At 43.6% G+C, this 25185-nt stretch overlaps 2 protein-coding genes across 3 annotated transcripts in view; one reads left to right on the top strand and one right to left on the bottom strand.

The window, feature by feature from the left end:
- Positions 1 to 25185, bottom strand: part of LOC146987004 (heme transporter hrg1-A-like) — a 349260-nt gene that overhangs the window by 193677 nt on the left and 130398 nt on the right. The window lies entirely within an intron of this gene.
- The window catches only part of LOC146987009 (tensin-2-like), a 36442-nt gene that overhangs the window by 9535 nt on the left and 1722 nt on the right, over positions 1 to 25185 (top strand). For both annotated transcript variants that reach the window (XM_085775934.1, XM_085775933.1), the window contains exons 3-24: positions 650 to 687; positions 12061 to 12093; positions 12183 to 12232; positions 12949 to 13132; positions 13414 to 13464; positions 13591 to 13713; positions 13843 to 13907; positions 14596 to 14679; positions 14776 to 14888; positions 15144 to 15204; positions 15461 to 15536; positions 15926 to 16055; positions 16762 to 16827; positions 16960 to 17076; positions 18297 to 19089; positions 20029 to 20648; positions 20760 to 20910; positions 22064 to 22950; positions 23651 to 23782; positions 24484 to 24576; positions 24738 to 24815; positions 25022 to 25099. In XM_085775934.1, coding sequence (XP_085632060.1) covers positions 650 to 687; positions 12061 to 12093; positions 12183 to 12232; positions 12949 to 13132; positions 13414 to 13464; positions 13591 to 13713; positions 13843 to 13907; positions 14596 to 14679; positions 14776 to 14888; positions 15144 to 15204; positions 15461 to 15536; positions 15926 to 16055; positions 16762 to 16827; positions 16960 to 17076; positions 18297 to 19089; positions 20029 to 20648; positions 20760 to 20910; positions 22064 to 22950; positions 23651 to 23782; positions 24484 to 24576; positions 24738 to 24815; positions 25022 to 25099 — 4023 coding nt within the window. The remainder of the gene's footprint in view (positions 1 to 649; positions 688 to 12060; positions 12094 to 12182; positions 12233 to 12948; positions 13133 to 13413; positions 13465 to 13590; positions 13714 to 13842; positions 13908 to 14595; positions 14680 to 14775; positions 14889 to 15143; positions 15205 to 15460; positions 15537 to 15925; positions 16056 to 16761; positions 16828 to 16959; positions 17077 to 18296; positions 19090 to 20028; positions 20649 to 20759; positions 20911 to 22063; positions 22951 to 23650; positions 23783 to 24483; positions 24577 to 24737; positions 24816 to 25021; positions 25100 to 25185) is intronic.

The following is a 25185-nucleotide window of genomic DNA, read 5'->3' as shown; positions in this document are numbered from 1 at the left end:
ACACACACACACACACACACACACACAGACAGACACACACACACACAGACAGACACACACACACACACACACAGACAGACACACACACACACACCTCGACCTCACAGAGACGCACTCACCCTGACTGTCCTCTATAAAGCTCACTGCAAAAACTCAATATCTTACCAAGAATATTTGTCTTATTTCTAGTCAAAATGTCATTTCTAGTCAAAACAAATCTCATTATACCTAAAATAAGTATATTTATACATATACATTACATACATAGTTATATATATTTTAAAAAAGTAGCTTGTTTTTAGACACTTTTTACTTATTTCAAGACTATTTTCACTTGAAATAAGTTGAAAAATCTGATAGTGGAGCAAGTTTTTCTTTCTTATTACAAGCAAAACTTCCTTTCACTGGCAGATTTTTCTACTTACTGTATTTCAAGTGAGAATTAGTTTGAAACAAGTGAAAATTATCTAAAAACAAGTTACTGTAATTTGGAGTGGAAAGTGGAAAGAGATTAGTTTTGACTAGAAATTAGACATTTTGACAAGAAATAAGACAAATATTCTTGGAAAGATTTTGAGATTTTGAGAGTTTTTGCAGTGCTGACTTTCAAAGTAAAACATCTTCCTCATCTTGTTCCCTCTCTTTGCAGATTGCAAGGTTGCTGTTCACAAGACATGTGAAGCCAAGGTGAGACTCCATCGTGTTACCTCCCCTCCTCCTCTCTCTCTCTCTCTCTCTGTCCTGAGTAAATGCTGCTCCTGTGTCAGAGGTTGTCGGGCAGCGACGTTAATGTGATGTGAGTCTTAAGTGGAGTAAGCCATGTGCACTGACCTAGATGTCTGCTTAAAGACGGCCTCCCTCTGAACTGCAACCAGCACAGCCCAGGTTGCTACGAGTAATTCAGTCATGTGGTAACGCAACATGGCAGGAGAGTCCTCAAGCTCCCAGGTAGTAGTGAGTGGGTGACCCTCTAACAGAGCTGGATCTGGAGCATTAGGTCTTATTAAAGTATAATATGTTTAGTATTGAGTGTGTGTGCGTGTGAGGGTATAGAGGGCAGCAGTGAGTGGACATGGAAGAAGAGGAAGCATCTCTGGAGATAGCACCTTACTTTCTAAATTCAGTGCATGTCTTGTATAAAGTGCTTTAATGCAACACTTGAGTGTAAATACAAGTATCTGACTAGAAAATGACTTTGGTAGAAGTGAAAGTCACATTTCACAACTTGAGAAAAAGTCTCAAAGTATCTGATTTTCTCATTTTGAATCTATGCAGTTTAAAATTTTGATTATGAACTTTATTGTGGCTTCTAAGCAAAAATATTTAGGTTTCCTGCACCTTTGTAAACGTCAAATTCAGGCTTTTCCATGACTTTCCAGACACAATACCCCCAAACTCAAGGACCGCAAAAATTTCCATCGGCGTAAAACGCAACTTAATCCTGAGGTGGAATCTTTTCTCCTGCTTTTATTTCGTAGTAATGAATCAGCAAAGTAGTTAAAATGAAAGTTGCCAGATTTACGTAAGATATAAATAAAGTAAAGTACAGAAACATGAATATTCTCCTTAAATACAGTACAGTTATATTACAACCCTGGTCTTTATGTAACTCTTAAAAAATACACTTTCTAATACACATGTATGTATGACTCAGATGGCAGTGGAGTGCATGTTTTGTTGCCGCCTCTCTGTTGTCAGATGACGTTAGATGTTCAGCAAACAAATAATCTTTTGTGTTCCTCCTGGCGCTGTAAACTCATTCTTCTGACTGACAGGAAGCTTTTTAGTCCATTCAGTCTCCTCACAATGTCCCTGACAGCTCCGAGAAATACCAACAATCACCAGTCAGGACCATATATATATATATATATATATATATATTTATATATATGTGCTGTGCTGTGAGTTAAGGGCTTAGAGGAATTGATTGAGAGAATCAATAATGCTCAATAACATCTGTCCATTCAGTAAATAGGTACAGACAGTTAGTGTAGCTTAGCTTAGCATTAAGAATAGGAACATGAGCCGGACAAAGGTAACCAACACCTCAAACAATCAATACGTCATAAAAAAATACTGTGATATTTAAGTGTTTATCGATATTTTCCAAGAACATTCTTCATCATCATCATCATCATCTTCGTCCTGGAGGCAGATTATTATTTTCTCCTCTTTCAGGGTTTGAAACGTATCTGTATCTGATGATGATGATGCAGCATCACTGACATATTTCAACTGCAGCAACAAAAGGAGCTTCACTTTCAAATGCACCGATTCACTGGTAGAAAGAAGGGGGGGAAAAAGTGTCAGGTGGCTTTACTAATCGCTGCTGTTGTCTGCTGGCCTCTTTGATTGGAAGAGAAGAGGACACACACACACACACACACACACACACACACACACACACACACTGGACTGGCTGTAGTCGCCGTCTCCTCCTCTCCTGCTCTCATGTGACCTCGCTCACAGTGGCTCAGTATCACACAGCACTGATTGAGCTCATGACCTTGATGTAACTGCACCGTTGTGTTGTGTTGTGTTGTGTTGTGTTGTGTTGTGTTGTGCGTCCTCACTGTCCAAAACACATACGCACACACACAGACACACACTTGTACTCTAACTGTCATGCAGAGGGACCCATTGCCTTCATTCTGCAGCTCTTCAGGTCAACTCAAATCCTGTGGGATTTATTGGAGGGAGAGGGAGTGTGAGTGGTGGGAGGTGTGTGTGTGTGTGTTTCTAACTCCTCCTCTCACACACACACACACACACACACACACACACACACGCACACACACACACACACACACCGTAATGATGCACGAATGGCCACTACCAGCTGTTGTGCCTTAGCAGCAATGCATTAAAAGAGGATTATTATTTTTGGTCATACTAACTCGTCCCCATGGTCACCACGGTGATAGCAATGGCCAAAAACAACCCTGCTGATGACTGCTGCTCCTCCTCCTCCTCCTCCTCCTCCTCCTCCTCCTCCTCGGACACCAGACTGGACGCTGTTGTTGTCGTCGTGGTCGTGGTCGTCGTCACCACGCGGGGACGATGATCAATCTGGATATGAGGAGTCTGAGCGGGTAAATTTAGAAAATAAGCAGAGTGCCGTGGATGCCTTCCAGTGAGCGATCGGACAGAGAGGGGGACACAAATAAGTGGGAGGCAGCTGAGGAGGCAAACTCCATGTGTGTGTGTTGTATATGTGTGTGTGTGTGTGTGTGTGTGTGTGTGTGTGTAATCAGGCCCAGTTTGGGGTATTCATAAATAATGGTGGTGGGGGGGACACTGGCGTCTGCTTCATGTCACGCTATCCTATCTCTCCTCTTTAATATCTATCTCCTCTATTTTCTTTCTCCAATATCAACACTTACTACTTACTTCCTTTCTCGCTCCCTTCTTTCATCTCTTGCATCTCACTGTCATCATCTCTTCTTTTTTCACCTTTAATCCCTGTTAGATAGATTTTTTTATCCTTTTTCTGATGTTTTATATTCACATTTAAAAGCTTATTCCACTTTCTCTGACTTTTTTCTCTCCTAAAATCTTACTTTCATCACTGCGTTTTTCCATCTCAGTACCATTTTTATAACCGTCACCACTAAAGTCCCGTTTTTTTTTTGTTTTATTTTGTTCTTTATCTTTTTTTTGCATCCTTTGTGCATCATCTCTGTTCTTATCTGGCTTGTCAACACTGACGCTGCCTCTTTGTCCTGATGCCACTTGTATTCTGTCTCTTGTCGTCTTTCTCTCAGCTTCAGGCCACTGAAAAGGTCAGTGGACATCAGCACCCTGTGACTTTGCAGGGCTGCCCAGTGTCTGCACGTGGAGTATTGATGTGTGTGTGTATGTGTGTGTATTTGTGAGCGTGTGTGAGTGTGTGTGTGTGTGTGTGTGTGTGTGTCTGTTCTGGCACATGCAAGGGAACGCCACTTGCACAGTTTGATGTGCTGTAACGTCAGTGTGTGTACGACACAAGCAGAGAGAGAGCGAGAGGCGGGTGTTGGGGAGTTATTCTGTATGAGCTGCTGGCTCAGTGTGTGTGTGTGTGTGTGTATATGTGTGTGTGTGTGTTATCGTGAGGGAGGGAGGGAGGGAGAGCGAGAGAGCGAGTGAGCAGAGTTTGTAAGAAAGAGGGAGCGGGAGGTGGTGTGTGACACTCCACAGACAGGACTGCTCAGAGGCAGAGGGAAACACTGGAGCTGCTTGTCGAGAGGTAAAAAACACTCTGCTCTGTTTCTACTGACTTTTTTTTATTATTATTTATTCAGACTCGTCTGTACGTTTTAAATTGTTATTCTCTACTGAGTTAGCAATCTGACATCCTTTAAAAAAACCTTCTTCTTCTCCAGCAGCACAGTGTTTGCTCCGATAACGCAGCATGTGATTGTGCATATTATTATTATTCCATTACTGGAGCTTGAAGCCCGGCTGCTCTTGCTCTTGATTTTTGCCCAGAAAGAGGATTTCATTTAGTGTGATTAAAAGCAAAAGCAGAAAATGAACTGGAGACTCCTGCTGTGACCGGCTGTGACCTACTAAAAAAAAAAAAAAAAAAAAGATACACAGATTTTAATTTTTAATACCAGTGAGTGTCTTCATAAGATTCACTTTTTTTTTAATGGGATGGCTGTTACTAGGTGCAGTTTAGCAGATTAGCCCAACAACCTTACCTATACATGTGCACATATATGTATAAATGTGAAGTTTCTGGAGCAGATATCATATTAGTTCCTGTGTTTATGTTTACCTGCATGTTGCATAAAGACAAGCACCTGACAGAGACTAATGGCTGCACTGGAGACCCAGTCAGCTGTCCTAACATCATCTGATGGATGCTAATGTTGCGTAGTGAAATACAGATGGTTGCAGTGTCTGCACACACACACACACACACATACACACACACACACACAGCTGCTAATGTTTCACACTGACTTATGGATTGGTATACAGTCAGTGGTTGTGAGGCTATAAGGACTCTAGTATGGTACTTGTGTAATAGAGAAGCGTTTTACATAATACAATTTGTCGGCTTGTCTTAATTAGTGTCAAAAAAAGAAAAAAGTTTCCTGCTTCTTCTTCAACTACTGCAAATGTTATCCAGATGTTGTTGTGAGCAACAGTGGTTCTTTCTCTTTTCTGATGTTTGTGAGTGGAGAATCAGATCAATAAGGTAGAAACAGCAAAAAAAAACAACATCTGTGATGAAGGTGGTGACTTATTACTGTCACATTGTTGTCGTTGTTGCCATTTATAGCCATCGCTGCCATAATGTAGAGTACTATACAACACAAACACATTCATGGTTAATTTAATTTTACTACTTTATTCCCCTTATAAATAATAGAGTATTACAGGAAATGCATACACACACTGATGCATATTCCACATTGTGTGCGTGTGTATATTTACTTAATGCTTTTCATTTCCTGAGAGACTGAGTGATAGAGGTGGATGCACAGCAAACATTGTTTCATATTCCAGGCTTTATAACACGTCCTATAAAACAACAGGAGCTTTTTTTTTAACAATAATAGTTAATAACTTGTTCTGGGTAAAAACTAGTCGACTGGATGTGATTGATGAGATTTCTGGGTAAAGTTTTGTTAGTTTCCTGCTGCTTTGAAGGCGACTGATGGACAAACAGACAAAATGAGCCCCGAAGAGTTCACAGAGAAACGTTTGGTCTAAAATAAGGAGCTCTATCAAAATAGCTCTGTGAAATCTCTGTGCTCTGTGTGAGTGGTCAGGAGGCATGTGCAGCTGTTGACATCTCTCTCCCATCCAGCGCTCTGTCTGTCTGTCTGTCTGTCTGTCTGTCTGTCTGTCTGTCTGTCTGTTCGCCTCTCCTCTTTCATCATCCCGTCTTCCTTTTCTTTCCCTCTCTCTTTCTCTTTCTCTCTTTATCTCTCTCTCTAACTCCCCTGACAGTTTGTTTGTTGCTCTTCGAGCCCTCGTTTGTGCTTCCTCTTGTTCCCCTCTTCTCCGGGCCAGTTACATAGCGATTGGCCCTGGCTGTGTGGCCGATGCTTATCGAGGTGCTCTCTTTGTCATCTGATGTTGTTTATTCAGGGTGGGTGGGTGGGTGGGATGGGGGGGGGGCACATGCTTGTATCTCACGGCAGGGATGATTATAGTTATCCTGTCTCCAGGCGCTGAAAAAAGTCGAGAGGGAGAGGGTGTGAGGTAGCGAGGGAAGAGGAGAGGAGAGGAGAGGAGGAAGCCGAGGGCAGTGACAGGAGGGTTAGGAAATGGAGAAATGAGGGATCAAAGTTGGGGGCGGAGGGTGGGGGGAGAAAAGAAAGAGAGGGCATGTCGTCCTTTCATGTGAGGCCTCTTAAATCATGGCCACTCCTGAACTTGCCCTCTGCTGCTGCTGCTCATGCTCATGCTCATGCTGCAGAAAATAGAAAGCCTCAGAGTTTTTATTAAGCTTCGGCGGGCATTAGTGTCTTTTCTTTGTGAGACGATGGAACTTGGAATAGGACGTGGTTACTTATTTCGCTTTTCCAGTTTCAAATGGGAAAGCTTACTCACTTCTCCCTCTCCGTTGTCTGTGAGTGTGTGACGTCAGCTCAGAGTTAAGTGTCAGAGAGAGAGAGAGAGAGAGAGAGTCACACACACACACACACACACACACACACACACCGATGCCTGAGTCTCAAACACACAATCTCCTGTTTCCTTATAACCGGCGGCTGGATTTCCTCCTCGTCTCTGGGAGAGAGGAGTGAGGAGTGAAGATGTGGCAGTAAAAAACTTTTTGAGATCCATTTGAGTCTTGGAGGTGATGATCAGCCAGGAAACTTCAGGAAGGATCCACTGTTGCACTTGGTTAATGGTTTAACCCCCTAACACCCACCGACCCACCCTGCCTTGGAAACCAAGATAAAGTCTTAATGAAATAGTTGCACATGGATTCACTTTCCCTGTTTCCAGTTTTGCTGTTATGCTAAGATAACTATTCAACTTTAAGCGATAGTTCAACATTTTGGCAAATTGGCCCATTGCCATAATCCCTATAGTTTTAGGAGTAGGTTTGTTACTTTTAATTGTCATTGCAAGCTATTTTTAGAACGGCGGAGCAGAGCCGCGAGCTGCTCAGAGCTACGCTACGGAGGCTAATGGGATCCAAAACGCTCTGTTGGACAAGTTGTGACCTGCACATTCAAGATTCAAGAAATTTATTTCGCCATTTTGTACACAGCAGCTGGGTACAATAGGAATTCTTGTGCAGAAGTCCCCCCAGGTCAGATAAAAGATTGTTAAAAAGGTTTTAAAAACTTGTTAAAAACAATAGTGAGTCAATTCAACAAATAGCAACAACAACAAAATAGCCTATAAATAAATAACATTTAAAGACAAAAGACACAATTAAAAGAAGTAAAGCTGCCATATTATCTAAAGCTATGAGATAATAACCGAACGTTACGAGACTGAGTTGTTTTCATGCAAAAATCGCTGATGCGCGGTGCCTTCAGGGGCAGTTTTCCAGCAAGCAGTCTCTGCATTTGCCTCTAAAACAACTCCGCCTCATAATGTTCTGTTATTATCTCATAGCGTGGTGAATGTGCGGTCACAACTTGTCCACCAGAGCATTTTGGAGTTGTTGGATTGTGTATTTAATGAGTTTGATGAGGGAAACCAAGAAATCCCATCAGCCTCCGTAGCGTAGCTCTGAGCAGCTCGCGGCTCTGCTCCACCTTTCTAAAAACAGCTTGCACCGACAATTAAAGGTAGCAAACCTACTGCTATGACTATAGGGATTATGGCAATGGGCCAATTTGCCAAAATGTCGAACTATCCCTTTATCCAGACTGAGATGCCTGGTCTGTTTGTTAGAGCTGTTGTATTGGCATTTGGCAATAATCTGGTGATACAATCGAATGAGAAACTGTAAGCAAGACCACACACTGCAGACTTTTTTTTTATGTGCAACCTGATCAGAGGAATTTACGCAAAGCCTCTGTCACCATGTAAACTATTGATGGAAATATTGACACATGCAGCGCTTCAAAGAATCAATTCAGCATTGCGTCGTTAAGTATTGCGATATTTCAGTGTATCAACATTTTCATTTGTGTTCATAGTGGAGCACATTTCATTCATCAAGCAGCAGCTGTGTCCAGATGCCACCGATCAATCTTCTCTCATCAAACACCCGACGAGAACAAAAAAAATCCCCACATTTGATTTAGACGATAACAGTTTTTTGGGTTTTTTTTGGATTTTGGATAAAAAAAAGTGTGAACTTCATGAACCAGTCGACTGGTCCCAGTAACAGTCAGTATAATGTCCCTGAGGGCCGAGTGCTGTCACTGGCACCTCAGTAAAACACTCACTGATGATGAACAAGACAAACTGAACCAGATGGCTCAGCTCCCAGTGGCTCCAGCGTTCAGTCCACATGCATTAATGAAGACCCTGAGGCTGGCAGAGCTACCAAAGACACGTGTGCACACTCTGCATGTTTGTGTGTGTGTGTTTGTATGTGTGTGTGTTTGTATGTGTGAACCTAGGTTGACCAGTGCTGACATCCTGTTGCAAATTGCTTCCTGTTGACTCTGCTGTCTTCCTCCTCCTCCTCTGCCTTCATGTTGCATGTTGTGCTCCTCTCTCTCTCTATCTGCCTCCAGGTTTCAAACCCCTTTGCTCTTCTTTTAGTTTGCATGTTTGTGTTTACATGTGTGCGTTGTGTTGTGTTGTGTTGTGTCTCCTACTGTTCCTTCCTGCAAGACCGACCACTTTATCCACTTTAACCACCATTATTAAACCCATTAAGAGAGGACTTCTCTCCCCGTCGGCTGAATCTCTCTTTCATTTCCTACTGTAACATGTTTATGATACGACTCGAGTCCCCTTGTACGTCGGCCGTCCTGTGTCCTTCTGCACGGCAATAATCGCACAACAACGTCTTCTTGTCAGTTCAGCAGGAGCCTATTTTGCCGTGCAGTAACCAAATTACAGCGTGCCCTTTTCCCCCCTTCACTCATCCTTTTATTCAGCGCTCTGTAGATCACATGCCTGTTTATGTCTTTTCCTCTGTTACGCCTCTGTAATGTCATTTGCCGTCTCCACTTAATGTTTCACAGAGACGGTGTGTGTGTATGGATGTGTGTGTCTCGCAAATGAGAAAGCTATGATTTGGGTTTATGTAATGAAACGGAAAAAAAGAAAAAGAAAAATGCTCCTCTGTACTTCAAATGATAAATCTTTTTTGGACTATTTTTCAGTAAAAATAGAAACTTAAGAGATAAAACGAAATGTTCCAGGTGCAGTCGAGACAAACTTTGAAAAGCACTAAAGCACTAAAATAAAGTGAAATGGACTGAAGCATTAGAAGAAGTTAGTAGGAAACTCATGATGACAATGACTCTCAGTAGATAAAGTCACACTGCTGCACCACTAATGCACATTTCCTTATTATAAGAGTCCTATCAATGCACTTTATCTACTGTTTATTATTAATGCCTCTCGCTCTCTGAGGTGCTGCACATGGATCATGATGCAGCAGCTGCTCCAGGGGAGTAAACATGAATTCATTTATATGTTTGCTTCATTTTAGTCATAACAGCATCATGTTGGTGGTGTTGACACAGGGAGATGATGAGCAGATGTTCTGTACCTGCTCGACACCGACAAAAACAAATCAACCTCGACTGTGGGTGGAAATTAAATCAACTTGAAATTAAATTCCTCTGGAGCTGGAACAGAAAAACACACACTGCACTTCATAATCAGAGCTTTTGGAGCAGTTAAGAGATGAACACAATGTATAAAAGTTATAAATTCAGTGTGTGTGTGTGTGGTGGTGGTGGTGGTGGTGGTGGTGTGTTAGTTGTGTATCATTGTGATCGTCAGGCATCCGACTTGTTAACCTGTTGTCTGACACCTGTCAACAACCGGCCACAGAGGGCAGCGCGGGCCGTCAGTCATCCTCGTGGCGGGGGGGTCAAAGGTCAAAAGTTGACAGGGTGTCACCTGTCGAGGTTTACAGTGTTGTAGTACTCCAGACCGGTCTTGAAACCACATCTCCAAGGTCTTGGTCTTGTCTCGGTTTTGATCGAGTTGGATAAAGACCGGTCGCGACCACAGCTGCAGTGACTTCTTTTTTTTTTTTACCACAAATGTCTCTCTGTCACTCGCTCACTTTGGTTCATGTAATTCAATTTAATAACTTTAAGATCATTAAAATTGTTCAAAAGCACTGCTACGAAAGAGTATGCTTGTGTAACCATCTGAAAAACTTGGTTGCACCAGTGTGAGAGACCAAGTGAGAGACTTTAGCAGGTTGTGTGCTGCTGTTCAATCCAAACTTTGTTTCAATTTAATATGGTATAGACTTTATATTAAATTATTGGTAACCCTTTCATTTACAGGCCACTAATTACGTGATCATGAAGAAATAGCCAATAGCGTCTTTGTTGCTGTTGTTGTTGTGGTTGTCCTTTATCTATGTATGTTATTTGTGTATACACTATGTCTAATTTGTAATTATGTTTCTGAGTCTTTGTTGTCTAGAATTGTATGTGTTTTAGTGTTTTGTTTTCATATTGTGGCTCCTAATAAGTAATCCACTGTTATTTTTGGGGGAAAAAAAAAAAGAATTAAATAACAATTAATTGCGTCATAATGTCTAGAAATAGCCTAGAAATAACGGTCAATCAATTGCAAGGACTTGGTGGAGAAAAATTTTGGCCTTTCCCAAAAAATTAAAAGCATGAAAAGCATGTGTAATCTTATGTTTTTTATGAAAAACATGGCATTACTATTACTATGACCGTTATTTCATGGCTATTTCTTGACATTATCACCTAATTAGCGGCCTGTAAATTGGAGGGCTACCAAATTATTCATCTTTTCTTTCCAGTAAATACAGTATTATTTTTTTTATTTTTTATTATTATATATATTAATACAGTAATGGTCTTGAAAATGGCCTCGCATTGGTTTGGTCCAGGTCTTGGACTTGGTCTCGCCCCCCCTTGGTTTTGGTCTCAGGTTAGATGGTCTTGACTACACACTAGTTTACAGTGAGAGTCCGTACATCCAGCTGTGCTGTAATACTGCATGTTCGATGCCATTTCTTGGCTCATTTATTTGATTTCCTGTGGTGGTGACACACAGTTTCATCTAATGACTCCCAAGAAATGAGCTGTAAACGAAACACATGCCCCCGATTTACCAGTTTATTCTAGCTTGTCATTTCAGGATCAACTGTTTGCGTTATAATAAACAGTCGAGAAAACCAGAAGCAGCTTCAGGAATCTGCTCTCGTCTGTTTGCGTAGTAGTGTGTCTGTCGTCTGTTTTCACGACCTCAGCTTCCCTCGCTCTGTGTATACGTGAGTTTTGTGGCTTTGGCAGAAAACCGTTGGCACAGTAGCAGAGGACAGCGACTGCACGCCACATGTAGATTCCTCCTCCTGTAATCTTCATCCGTCTCGCTTCTTCACTGCCTTTTCTTTACGATGCAAAAAAAAAATTGTGTTTTGGTCAGCACACGAGTCTGTTGATCTGAAATGAGAGAAGGAAGAATTTGAAAAAGCCAAAACAATGTCCTCAAGTTCTTTTATATTCCTTTAGACATGCAGGTGCTTGTCAATGTTTGTCTCTATGTATATACATCTGTGTGTGTGCCAGTGTGTGTATACCAGTGTGTGTGTGTGTGTTTGTGTGTGCGTGTCTGACACAATGCGTCACTAGCTCATCATGTGGAACGGCCAAATCTGCACTGACAGCTTCTTCTTCAAACCAGCTGCTGCAGATGACAGACAGAGAGAGTGAGAATGAATTTTACTGTCCTCTCCATCAGCTCCTCATCCTGCCTCCGTCCTCACCCTCTCCCTTCCTCTGTCCCTCCCTCCCTCCCTCCCCATCTCTTCATCTGCGCTGCTGGAGCAGGACCAAGAGCATTAAGCCAAACACATGACTTGGCATGTGCTGGTCCATTCCCAGTGTGTATATGTGTGTGTTTGTGTGTATGTGTGTGTGTGTGTATGTGTGAAACTGCTGCACAAACTAACCATGTGGTCTCTTCTTCTTCCAGGTAACTCCCACCTGCACCTCAGCTACAGATCTGGTGAGTCTACATGCACATACTCACTAGAAAACAGTTTTTAATGATGTAATATGAGCTGTAAATGTTTTTTTTTCTGTGTGTTTCTTCAGAACGGTTCCATTAAATCATCGTCACTGAAGAAAAGAGGCTCCTTACCGAGGTAAAATGGCTCAAACAAACTTAAAGGGATAGTTCAACATTTTAGCAAATTGGCCCATTGCCATAATACTTATAGTCTTAGCAGTAGGTTCGTTACCTTTATTTGTCGGTGCAAGCTGTTTTTAGAACGGCGGAGCAGAGCCGTGAGCTGCTCAGAGCTACGCTACGGAGGCTAATGGGATTTCTTGGTTTCCCTCATCAAACTCATCAAATACACAATCCAACAACTCCAAAACGCTCTGGTGGACAAGTTGTGACCTGCACATTCACCACGCTATGAGATAATAACAGAACGTTACCAGACAGAGTTGTTTTCGAGGCAAATGCAGAGACAGCTTGCTGAAAAACTGTCCCTGAAGGCAACGTGCATCAGAGGTTTTGCATGAATTTCCCTCTAAAACAACTCTGTCTCGTAACGTTCTGTTATTATCTCATAGCGTGGTGAATGTGCAGGTCACAACTTGTCCACCAGAGCGTTTTGGAGTTGTTGGATTGTGTATTTGATGAGTTTGATGAGGGAAACCAAGAAATCCCATTAGCCTCTGACTGTAGCTCTGTGCTGCTCGCGGCTCTGCCCAGCCATTCTTAAAATAGCTTGCACCGACAATTAAAGGTAACGAATCTACTCTACAATGGGCCAATTTGCCAACTATCCCTTTAAAAAAAAAGTGAAGTAAAATCAGTCTAATGGCTCCACCTAATTCTCATCCTTTCCAGGAGTAAAAGTGTGGAGCAAGTGATGGAGCACGTGATGGAGCGTCACTACGACTTCGACCTCACCTACATCACAGAGAGGATCATCTCTGTCTTCTTCCTGCCAGACCTGGACGAACCGCGTTACCGCAGAAACCTACAGGAAGTGGCCGCCATGCTGAAATCCAAGCACCCGGACAAGTTTCTGGTTAGAAATGAAATCTTAACACGTGCAAAAACTTAACGTGATTTGTCGCCTAAGAAGGAGTGAGTAACTGACTGTGAGGCAGACACATTTAGCTAATGGCTGCTGTTAAAGGTGTTATTAAAACAAATTATAGAGGTTTTATTTGTATGTTTGTCTCGTTATCAGGAATAATTATTGCTTTCTGCCCTTATTAAACTACCTCATCTCCTCGTTTTGTTTTGTATGCTTTTTTTGCTGCAATTGCAATGTGATATCCTCTGATCCCTCTCTGTCTTTTCTAGCTGCTGAATTTATCAGAGAAGAGACACGACATCGCCAGACTGAATCAAAAGGTGCACACACTCACATCTCACGCTGCTTCAGCTGCTGAGACACAGCTGAGACACATAAACTATGTATGTGACCACTCTTAATTTTAGAGGTTGATGCAACGGTCTGACTTCTCTCATGTGGTTTAGGTGCAGGACTACGGCTGGCCCGATCTCCACGCTCCGCCCTTGGACAGGATCTGTGCCATCTGTAAGGCCATGGAGACCTGGCTGACCGCTGACCCCAGTAACGTCGTGGTGCTCCACTGCAAGGTCTGTGCAGCCTCGAGTCCCAACAAGGCTTTTTTGTTATTATCTATCTGTCTATCTTGCATGACATGTCAAACAATGGGGGGGGAGAAAAAATACATTTCATGTTCATGTTTATCTGCATCCTGACAGGGAAACAAAGGGAAGACGGGCGTCATCGTGGCCGCCTACATGCACTACAGCAAGATATCTGCTGGGTAATTTGTATTATCATGGTGTGCACATGTTTAGTTGTGTGTCTGCAACTGAAAGTCAAATAATCTGCTTATTATTTCTTTTAATGAATCTTTTAATAATAATTAATAATAATTCATTCGATTTGTATAGCGCTTTTCAATGACCCAAAGACGCTTACAGAGAAACAGGGAGGGTTATGACAGTCAAAGGGGACAAGCAAAAGACAATACAAACAGGTTTTGTATTGTCCATATTTGACCTGAAAAAGGTGACATATTTAAATAGATTTGTATGGTCCAAAATCCAAAGATATTCAGTCAATCAAATTAAGTGACTATTAATCGATTATTCAGCCTATTATTTAAGGTCTAAATTTCTGTCCTCAGTGCATTTACATCTTAGTTTTTGTTGGCAAACTTCATCCAGAAATTTCAGATAAGGGGGAATTTATTATTATTTATTTAATATCATAATTATTGTTTCTTCTGTTTATCAATTGACTTTCATATATCAATGCTTTAACAAATTTGTTTTGAAACTTTCACACCAATAAAGATTTGAATCAGAAAATAGAAAATTTAATTGAAATGGAAATAAAGCGGCCTTTGTAGAAAAGATTAAGTTACTCCCCACCATCTGTATGCATGATGAAGACACATCATAATCTGTTAGGTATTTATTGATTAACTTGTTGGTTGGTGTCCACAGGGCGGACCAGGCTCTCACCACTCTGGCCATGAGGAAGTTCTGTGAAGACAAAGTCTCCTCCTCGCTGCAGCCCTCACAGAACAGGTGTGACACTCACCTACCTGTCATATTTTTATATCACTTTATGTAATGCTGCTGCCATCACCTCATCACCTCATCACCTCTCTTCTTCTTCTTCAGGTACATCTACTACTTTGGCGGTCTTCTGTCGGGCACCATCAAAATGAACAGCAGTCCTCTGTTCCTCCACCAGATCCTCGTTCCCTCTCTTCCAAACTTCCAGACCGGTGGAGGTCGGTTTTAACACAAACAAAAAATCTCGGTGTAATAGTTTGCAGTGCTGTAATGGTAATTATGAGCTTTGGATTGTGAACAGAAAGTGTTTTACAATGTCAAAGGAAAAAAAAAAAGACACAACAGAAACAAAAGATCCTTTGTCTGAAAACTCTCCCTGTGCTTTTTATTATCATTATTATTATTATTGCTGTTATCCTCACTTCTCTCTCTCTCTCTCTCTCTCTCTCTCTCTCTCTCTCTGTGTTTTGTAGGTTTCTATCCGTTCCTGAAGATTTATCAGTCCTTACAGCTGGTCTACACCTCAGGCGTCTAGTAAGTACACGGTCAGTTGTCCAGTTGCACCACAGGTTTTTCAGACGTCTCGTCCCCTTTTGACAGATGTTGACCACACAGCCAGGCCAGCGTCTGTGTTTAGGTGGCGGCTGCTCTGTGTTTATGTTCACGTTTCACATTGTCCACCAGTGTTTTTACCCGACTGAGACGTGTGTATGACTGGATTTATGTATAGTTTTCTTTAAATGTGTGTATGTGTGTGTGTGTGTGTGTGTGTGTGTGTGTGTGTGTTCAGTGATCCTCAGAGCTCCAGGGCGAGGAAGCTGTGCGTGACGATGGAGCCGGCTCTGTTATTAAAGGGGGACATAATGGTGAGAAACGGCTGATCGTGAACTTTACTCACTTGCAGCCAGCTGCCATTTTACCTATTTATTGTCGTCGCTTTCTCCCACACCCACTGACGTTAGCGCTCTCATAAATACACGTTTCTCTCCTGACGGTCGTGCACTTTTGTAACTTTGCTTTTCATAAGTGCATGATTTTTTTTGAAACCACTTAAAGCTACAAATCCTCTGCAGACTATGAACATGCATACTTAATTACTGCATGCGGGTAAAAAAAACACTAAAAGCCCCTTAGCATCCTAGAAAGACAAGTAGCTACTTTATGTATCTGGCACAGCAGCAACACACACTCAGAACATACTAATCTAAGGAAAATCAGATTTACACAACTCTCCTACTTGGATCTTCCTCTGCAGGTGAAGTGTTACCACCGGCGGAGTCGGGCAGCAGAGAGGGAGGTGGTCTTCAGGGTCCAGTTTCACACCTGCACCGTTCACGGAGCCCAGCTGTGGTTCGGAAAGACCGAGCTGGACTTGGCCTGCACAGGTAGAAGAACAGATAGTTTGCTTGATTGTAATAAATGCATGGCCTACTTAGTGAGATTTCCAATTTTTTCGGACAGTCATGGAAGGCATCACAGAGGGGATTAAAGAGGAGAGGAGGCTATTTAAAAACCATAAGACTCCACTGCTGCTGGTGCTGCTGCTGTGTACGACACTAAAAATGTGATATTATATTGTAAACATATGAATGACCACATGGAAACTCTCTGCTGTATATTTCAGGGATGTATAATTGAAGACCCACTTACTTTCTCCTCCTCAGTCCATTGTTGTGTTTGTGGATATTGAGACAAATAGCAAATGACAGTGTCAGTTTAGATGAAAGAGAAATATACTTGTACATGGCTTAGTAAGCAGCGCTCTCATGGCAGTTGCTCTTAGTACAACACGCTGACGCATGCACACAATGTATAAATAATATTACCCACACTCATGCGAGGCAGTCGAGAGAGAAAGAAAGAGAGCACTCGGCTCAGACAGTACATTTCTTTGAAGTGTTACGCTCTGTTTACTTGAGCCATATTCTGTCGTGTCATCCTATTTATTTCAATCATGAAAAGTGAGGGCAGGTATCTTTATTTATTAACACCATTTTTTTTTTTTTCCACTTCACAGATTTCTTTCTGAATGTTTTTTTTTTTTCAATCTCTGGATATTTTAAGTTTCTCTTTATGCTCGTCTTCCTGCAGATGACAGGTTCCCTCCTGATGCTACAGTCGAGTTTATCTTCTCCAACGGGCCAGAAAAAATGAAAGGTATTTTTATTATCAGCTGTCTGTCTTGCTATCTGCTTCCCGAGGTGCATCTTGTGCTCATAATCTTTTTCTTTTTCTTTTTTTTTGCATTTTTATGTGCTTCATAAAAAAAATGTCTGTCTACACCTCAAGGTCGAGAATACCGCAAGAATGATGCCTCCATCAAAGTGGACTATAACACCTCAGATCCTGTGGTCAGATGGGATTCTTATGAGAACTTCAACCTGCACCATCAAGACAGCATGGAGAGTAAGAACGCGCGCGCACGCACACACACACACACACACACACACACACACACACACACACACACACACACACACACACACACACACACACACACACACACACACACACACACACACACACAGGTGTAAAAAAGTACGTTTTAAAGGGGACATATTATGAAAATAACACTTTTTGAAGGCTCTTTAGTATATATTTGGGTGTTTGTCTTGCCTTTCAGTCTCCAAAATGTGAGAATTGAAAAAAAAAATCTGTAATGTGCAGGCTCCCTAGGTTGAAATCCACGTGGTTTTACGAACTGTTCCCTCAGTTGTCTGACAATGATGCAATTAGTTTTCGATTTGCATAATACCACCGCTACCTGTGAACTGGTAGAAGAGGGGTGGGGTGAGCAGTGGTTCATTTGCATTTAAAAGGACAGGCACTGAAACCGGCCGTTCTGAACAGGGCTGTTTTGAGCGGATAAAAAAAGAGCTGTGATGTTTGATCCTTGGAGTATTTTGACTGAAGCATGTCACAGACATGTCTTTAAGACACTTAACCCTACCCTAGCCCTTAATTTGTGGAAAAGGGGCATAATATGTCTCCTTTAAAGAGACCCTGAGGAGTTTGCTTTTGGTTATGAAAGAGTTTCATTTTAATGTGAATGAATCTACGTTACCCACACTTGTTAATGGGTCCATTTTCGATAAATATATCATTTTGTCTTTATTGTTATTTTGATATTATTATATAGCGGTCGGCTTGCCCAGCATTTCCTGGTTCCTGGTCGGAACTACGACGGTATCTGATCGTCTTCGAACCTTCAACTTTCATTCTTTTAAGTATATTTTTGGGGCTTTTTCACCTTTAATTGGATAGCACAGTCGAGAGAGAGAGACAGGAAATGAGGAGGCAGAGAGGCGGGGAATGACATGCAGGAAAGGGCCACTCGATGCGGGATTCGAACCGGGGCCGCCTACAGTGAGGACTGTAGCCTCAACACATGGGGCGGCAGCTCTACCACCTGAGCTATTAATGAAATGAGCTGATTAATGAAAACATTCTGCAAATGCTTTCGCTTTCGTCCGTCTTGCGCCGGTCCAAGAATTTCACAGTAGCTACGCACTAAGGCTCATGTGAAATGTAGTGTGAAATGTAGTGTGAAAACACATCCTTATAGTCACTTTAAGGTGGTTAAAGAAAATTTCACAATATAATTCCTTTGTTTTGTTTTCTACCAGACATCTGTCACACCAGGGGCCCGCTGGACGGCAGCCTGTACGCTCAGGTGAGGAAGCGACGGGGTCCAGGTTCAACCGCCTCTGCAGCATCTCCCAACGGTTGTCTCACCAGCAGCCCGACAGTGAAGCCCCACACTCCCACCCAGGCCCAGGGCCAGGCCCAGGCCCCCACCTACCCCTCAGCCCCCACCGAACCCCCCATCAACCCTGAGAGGAGAGAAAGTCCTGAGTGTCCATCACGGGAAACGAAAACGAGGGGGAAAGAAAAGGACCGGGAGACGGCGATTCTAGACGATGCAGACCCATCGAGCCCGGGGGGTTTGCGGCGAGATCACTCGTGTTGCGGTCGTGCAGGTGCGAAGTGTGGCGACGTGGGATGGGATCGGGCGCCGTGCCTCGCTAACGGACACTGCCTGGGACGCTGCGGCAGCGTCAAAAACCATCCGAAAAGCCAAACTCTTCCAGCTTTACCCTCCAAATCCGTGTCTCCTCCTTTGAATCCAGCCCACATGGAGCTCTGCCATCGCCACAGTGCACATCCTTTACCTGAGTTACCGTGGGAACGTCCGCCCCCACCTCTGCCTCCGCCGCCTCCCTTGCCCTGCCTCCACAGACCGTATTACCCCTTCTCTCCGCCCGAACACGCCCACCCGCACAGCCACACCCTCCCGGCCGCGAACCGACTCTGCACCGGGGACGAGTGTCACCTCTTCCATTATTCCAGCCTCGGTCCGTCCGCTCACCTCTCCCATCAGTCGCTGCCGTCCAGCCCGTACAGGGAAATGTTCTTCAGGTACGTTGGAAGCCCCCTCACACTTCAGACAAAGTGGGTTATTAACTTTTCTTGATGTTACTTATATGGAGTTATGGTAACACTTTATTTGACGCCTATCTCTATAACACATTATAACCATACTTATGATGCGTTATACTGCAGTTATAGCACTGTATAACTATAGTTATAAACACTCATAAATGATCGTACGGCTTTATAACAATAAGCATAACACATCAATAGACTAGAGTGTTTATAATGATAGTTATACACATTTATAAGCCAATTATAACACATTATAACTTATAATGCATTACCGATGTGGGCATTGTCAGCGAGTTACTAACAATTACAACGTATTATAATACCTGAGAAAAAGAAGAACGCCGCACACTCAGCTCCAGTTACGAGACGTTTCGGCCAGACGAGGCCTTTGTCAAGTCAAAGGCCTTGTCTGGCCGAAACGTTGTCAAATAAATCTATAAGTCTCGTAACTGGAGCTGAGTGTGCGGCGTTCTTCTTTTTCTCAGTGACTGTAGCTACATCTTCATTTAAAGCAGAAGTAAGCGATCCGGTCGTTTTGGCTAACTTCTTGTCAGCCGATGGAGTTAGCAGTCCTCACCCTTGTCATGGATCTATTGGTCCTCGTCCCTACGTCACCACATTCACGCGCATCCCATGGCTGCACACACAGAGAGGACCGGCCCTTTATGCCGTTCTCTCTCCTCATTGGATAAAGGTTGTAGGATACAAGGAAAGTTTTCTCCTCGGCTTACAGCAGAGCTGAGTGACTGACAGACCCGTGTTTCGGACCAAACACTCTATATAAGTGATTGCTGTTGGACATTATAACTATTTAAGACTTATATTAACACAAATATTCCGCTTACTTCTGCTTTAATTTGTGTCTGAATTAAAACAAAATAAAAATTTGATCAAAAAGGAAATGTTCTTCAGCCCTCCAGCAGCAGCAGCGGTGTCCCCCTCCTCCTCCTCCCCCTCCTCCGGCTGCCCGTGTTGGGACTGCTCCACCAGGCGAGAGCACCAGCCCAGATCATTCCACCCGCTGCACCCGGACCCGTCGGAAAACCCACACTGGTCCCAACAACAACAACAACAACACATAACGACAAGAGACGCGCCTGCGATGTGGGAAAGTGAAAATCCATGGGAGGTGGTGGCAGCAGCAGCAAGAGAGGCCGAGTTCTGGCCGTGCAAATCATCAAACCCGGGGCAGCAGCCTCGATTCGCCCTCGCTCCTCCTCATCATCATCATCATCATCATCTTCACCACCAGAGCTACCACCACGGCCACGGCCACGGCGGCCCCCAGTCTCTGGTGGATGTGCGGGACGGAGCCAGCAGCGGGTACCAGACGCCTCCGCAGCCCCGCCACTCCTGCCCCTGCTCTCCTTATCAGTCCTCTCCAGCCGAGAGCCACGAGAGCCGCGGCTACGCCTCGGGGTACCACTCCGGATCGGCCTCGCCGCTGCCCGCCGGAAGCCCCTCTCCTGGGAAGGGAAGGCTGCCCGAGACGCCCTGCAGATCCAGAGAGCAGCAGCACCAGCGTCCTGAAGGTGAATGATGGGTTATATAACAGCCTTGATGCATCCTCTATCACTTATTATTCTGATTGTTTTTTTGTAATAATAAATGAGTCTTAAATTATTTTATCTCGCTTCTCAAAGTGGAAAAGGCCAAAACGGATGCAGGTGATGACATATCCCAGAGTTCAGAGGCCAAATCGGACTCTAACGGGCAGACGAGCACCGCTGGACTGGACTCTGATCATGACTACACACTTATCGGTAGCAGCAGCCCAACGCACACTGAAGACAGGTGGGTGAAACCTCCTAATGTTGAATATTGAACAACATTTATCCAAAACAAATTGGTTAATTACAGTGGCATTCAAAAGTTTGGGCACCCTGCATAGTTGTAGCCTTCCCTTTAGAAACTATCGCAGAGTTATCTGAGAGCTCAAGTCTCCTGGGTTTCCTATTCTTTTGCAGGGTACTGCTATTCTTCCCTAGAAAACAAAAAAATAATACACTGGTATTGCTTAATATATTGCAAAAGAGTGTTTCATGTTTAACTTTATGCCTTTTGGAGATCAGTTAACATGCTTCCACATCATAGACTGTAAAAAGAATGGTCGTAGCGTCCGTGACGTCACCCATTGGTTTTGGGGAGTCGTTTTTGTGACTCAAATATGGCGGCCTGGACAGCGCCATGTTGGATTGGCTGGCCGAGAACCCGCCCACTGGCCTCGAAGCAGCTGTCCACGGAGCTGCTCGGACCTGTCACTCAACGTTTCCGCGCCCTGATTGGCTAGAGTTTTAACCTAATAACAGTAAAACTGTAGAGTTAAAAAAAAATTCACCCCCCTCAGAGTGTGTGCTGGGGTAGAAACTATCGATTGAGACGAAAAAACGTTCTGACACCAGGCTTTTAACATGTTTACTGAGGATGTAAAGTCGGCGATTTTAACACGGGGGTCTATGGGGAATGCTCCCTTCTGACACCAGCCCCCAGAGGAATCCGAGGGGATTGCAGTTTTTTGAACGCGGAAGTGAGCTTCACTTCTCAGACCGACAACTGCCCCCTTGTTCCACATGCTTAACTTCACATTTACAGAAATTTTGACCAGGGGTGTTGTTAACGTTTCCATGTTTTGCATATTCTATGCTATATAACTGTTTTTTTTGCCTGTATACAACATCTATTGCACATCTGCCCGTCCTGGGTGAGGGATCCAACTTGTTGCTCACCAAGGTTTCTCCAATTTCTCCCTGTTAAAAGGGTTTTCTATGGAGTTTTTACTCAGTTGATGTGAGGGCCTAAGGGCAGAGGATGTTGTTATGATGCCATGTGAAGCCCTTTGAGACAACTCTCTGTAAAAATGGGCTTTACAAATAAAATTGCCTTCCCTTGCCTTGCCAAACTTTTGCATGATGCGGCTGTATCTAATTTCTTCACGTTTTGTCCACAGTGTTCATACTGACAGCGCTCCTCAGAGTCAAGAAACATCCACACAGCTGGAATCCAACTCGAACAGCGACAAAACTGTCACACCGGTGCCGACAGACACACAAACCCACACTTCCAGCATATCCATAAACTCCACACAAGCATCCAGCGAGCAGAGTTTGAGCTCCGACGGAAAGATCGGCGGATCGGTCAGGATCGCAGGAAGTGCTGAGGGAACACCGAACCAATCACGCGCTTCAAACTACGCCACTGTCATCATCACACCCGTCCAGGTGCAGCTCAACGGTTCTGCCCTTCCCAGCGACGCTCCGTCCGACGGCAGAGGGAGCGCCGTGACCATGATGAATCCCTCTGTCAGCCTCAGCTCCAGTCCGTCCACCACCTCTCCAAACTCTCCCATCGGCTCCCCAGAGCGGCGCTCGTCCTCCCAGTACTCGCCATCGGCTGCAGACACAGCGGGGCACAGACTGACTCCAGACAGAGACAGCTTACCTGACAACAAACCTCCATCGCCTGTCCCCGACGGCTACCAAACCCCCACCTTCCCCTTGGCGTCCTATTACTACCCGCTATTAAACGTCCCCCATGTCCCATACACGGGCTACACCGCCGTCACCATCCCCGCCGTGCAGCCGCCGCTCCCCGAGAAGAAACGCCTCTCCTCCTCCACCACAGCGGGAGCCCTGAACGGACACAACTCTCTCCTCAGAGTCTCCTCGGCTCCGTCGCCCACGCACCACGTGTCCTTCTCCCCGGCAGCAGCAGCAGAGCAGAGACGCGGGTCGACGCAGTCCGGCTCCAGGGAGGAGGTGGACGTCAGGGTCAACGCCAAGTTTGTCCAGGACAGCTCCAAGTACTGGTACAAACCGGGCATCTCCAGAGACCAAGGTGAGGAGGCACAGTCTGGTCTTTAGAGGGGTAGTTCAACATTTTGGCGAATTCTCCTCTCACCATAATCCCTATAGTCACAGCAGTAGGTGCATTACCTTTAATTATCGGTGCATGTTGTTTTGAGATCTGCGGGGCAGAGATGTGAGCTGCTCAAACTCATCAAATACACAATCCAACAACTCCAAAACGCTCTTGTGCAGAAGTTGTGACCTGCACAATCACCACGCTATGAAATAATGTAACATTACGAGATGGAGTTGTTTTTGAGGCAAATGCAGCCGGAACTAGATTCCAGACAAGGCTGCTGGGCGGAGTGGATTTCAAGTAATATTTAGGTTATGTCATGTGTCGTAATGTTACATAATTATACATGATTATTTCATAGTGTGGTGAACGTGCAGGTCACAACTTCTCCACGAGAGCGTTTTGGAGTTGTTGGATTGTATATTTGATGAGTTTGATGAGGGACAGGGGACTTGTACCATTCACCTCCATTGTGTTCGCTGAGCAGCTTGCGTCTCTGCCCCGCTGATCTCTAAACAACATGCACCAGTAATTAAAGGTAATGCACCTACCCCATGACTATAGAGATAATGGCAATAGGCGAATTCACCAAAATGTTGAGCTATAAGAAATGTTGCATCTCTCATGTCACACCACAACATCTGGATACTGACATGTCGTCTCTCTACTGCAGCTATAGCCGTGTTAAAGGACAAAGAGCCGGGGACGTTCCTCATCAGAGACAGTAACTCCTTCCAGGGGGCGTACGGTCTGGCCCTCAAAGTGGCCACGCCTCCTCCTAATGCCAACGTCACTGGAGGCAAAGGTATAAATATTGTTAATATCAATGATTTGACTGCCAATGGCATGTCTCAGCATGAAGTACACAGGTGTAGATAATAAAAATAAAGTGAATTTATTTGCTTTAGTGGTGGTCGTTAGAGCCATTGTTATGCCTGACCATTTGAGTTAAATAACTCCTTTCTAACAAACTATATTTAAAAATCTGAAAACTTCAGTGGTTGAACAGTTACATAATTTCCATTTATCTACAGAGTCTGTTTTATCACCCGAAAAGAGAAAAAAACAAATAACACAAAAGCAAATAAAATCACAAAAAAACAATTAAGTTTTATTGTTTTATTCATTATTATTTCATTTGTAAATTTGCATTTATTCTCTTAATGCTTCAGTTTAATTGACATCTGTGTTTTGTTAATGCTGCAATAAGTGCAGTTTCATACTGTTTTCACATTTAGGACACTTTTTTATTGCAGTTTCTTGTGTATCTTTGTTTTTCCCTTTTTTTCTACATATTTCAGTTCTATTCTGTTCACGACGCATGAAATAAAAGCAGCACAGTCGTTATCAGAGAATATCTATTGTTTCTCTTGTCTGCACATGAGTAAACAGAACTGTATATATTCTTTAGTGTGTTTTGTTGACACATGTTTGTAGCGAGACGCCAGTCCGTCTTATTTCTCGTTAGCAGTCTCTCACTTCTCACCGTCCTCTCCTCTTTCCCAGGAGATCCTCTGGAACAGCTGGTGAGACACTTCCTCATCGAGACCGGGCCACGGGGAGTAAAGATCAAGGGCTGTCAGAACGAGTCCTACTTCGGTCAGTTATGAGGCTTTTCGTGACATGTTGCACATATTTTTAGCCACTTGCGAGATGCTTAAGATACTGAAACTGATCATTACAACCTGTAAAACCTGTTTTTTTCTTATTTCTTATTTTGTTTACCTTTCTGATTTATCCTTTTCTACTTTCTATCTCAGGAAGTTTATCTGCCTTGGTGTACCAGCATTCAATTACTCCCATCTCTCTACCCTGTGCCCTCCGCATCCCAGAAAAAGGTAAAAAAAAAGAAAAAAGAATCAGCATCATGATTTTTACAACTAAAATTAAATATCCGTCCCTTTTCAAACGTGCTGTATCTATTATTAGAGAACAAATAAACGACTGTTCATCAAATATTAGGAGGGTTGTTGCAACAGTTACATGCCAAGGCTTTAATAATTCAGACGGTGCTGTTATGTAACTGAGGACTGTGATGTTTCAGACCTGGTTGGGGAGCTTCAGGAGATGCAGAGTGCAACAACCACCAGCACAGCAGCCGATCTCCTCAAACAAGGAGCAGGTAAAACAGGAGCTTGTTTGGTAAACCTTTAATTTACAGGCCGTTAATTACGTGATAATGTCAAGAAATAGCTAAGAAATAACAAT

The sequence above is a fragment of the Trachurus japonicus genome, chromosome 5, assembly GCF_045865225.1.
Source record: "Trachurus japonicus isolate A0001 chromosome 5, Traja_1.0".
Taxonomy (NCBI): Eukaryota; Metazoa; Chordata; class Actinopteri; order Carangiformes; family Carangidae; genus Trachurus; species Trachurus japonicus.
Note: the sequence above shows the minus strand (reverse complement) of the source record. Positions and strands in the feature narration are given on the sequence as shown.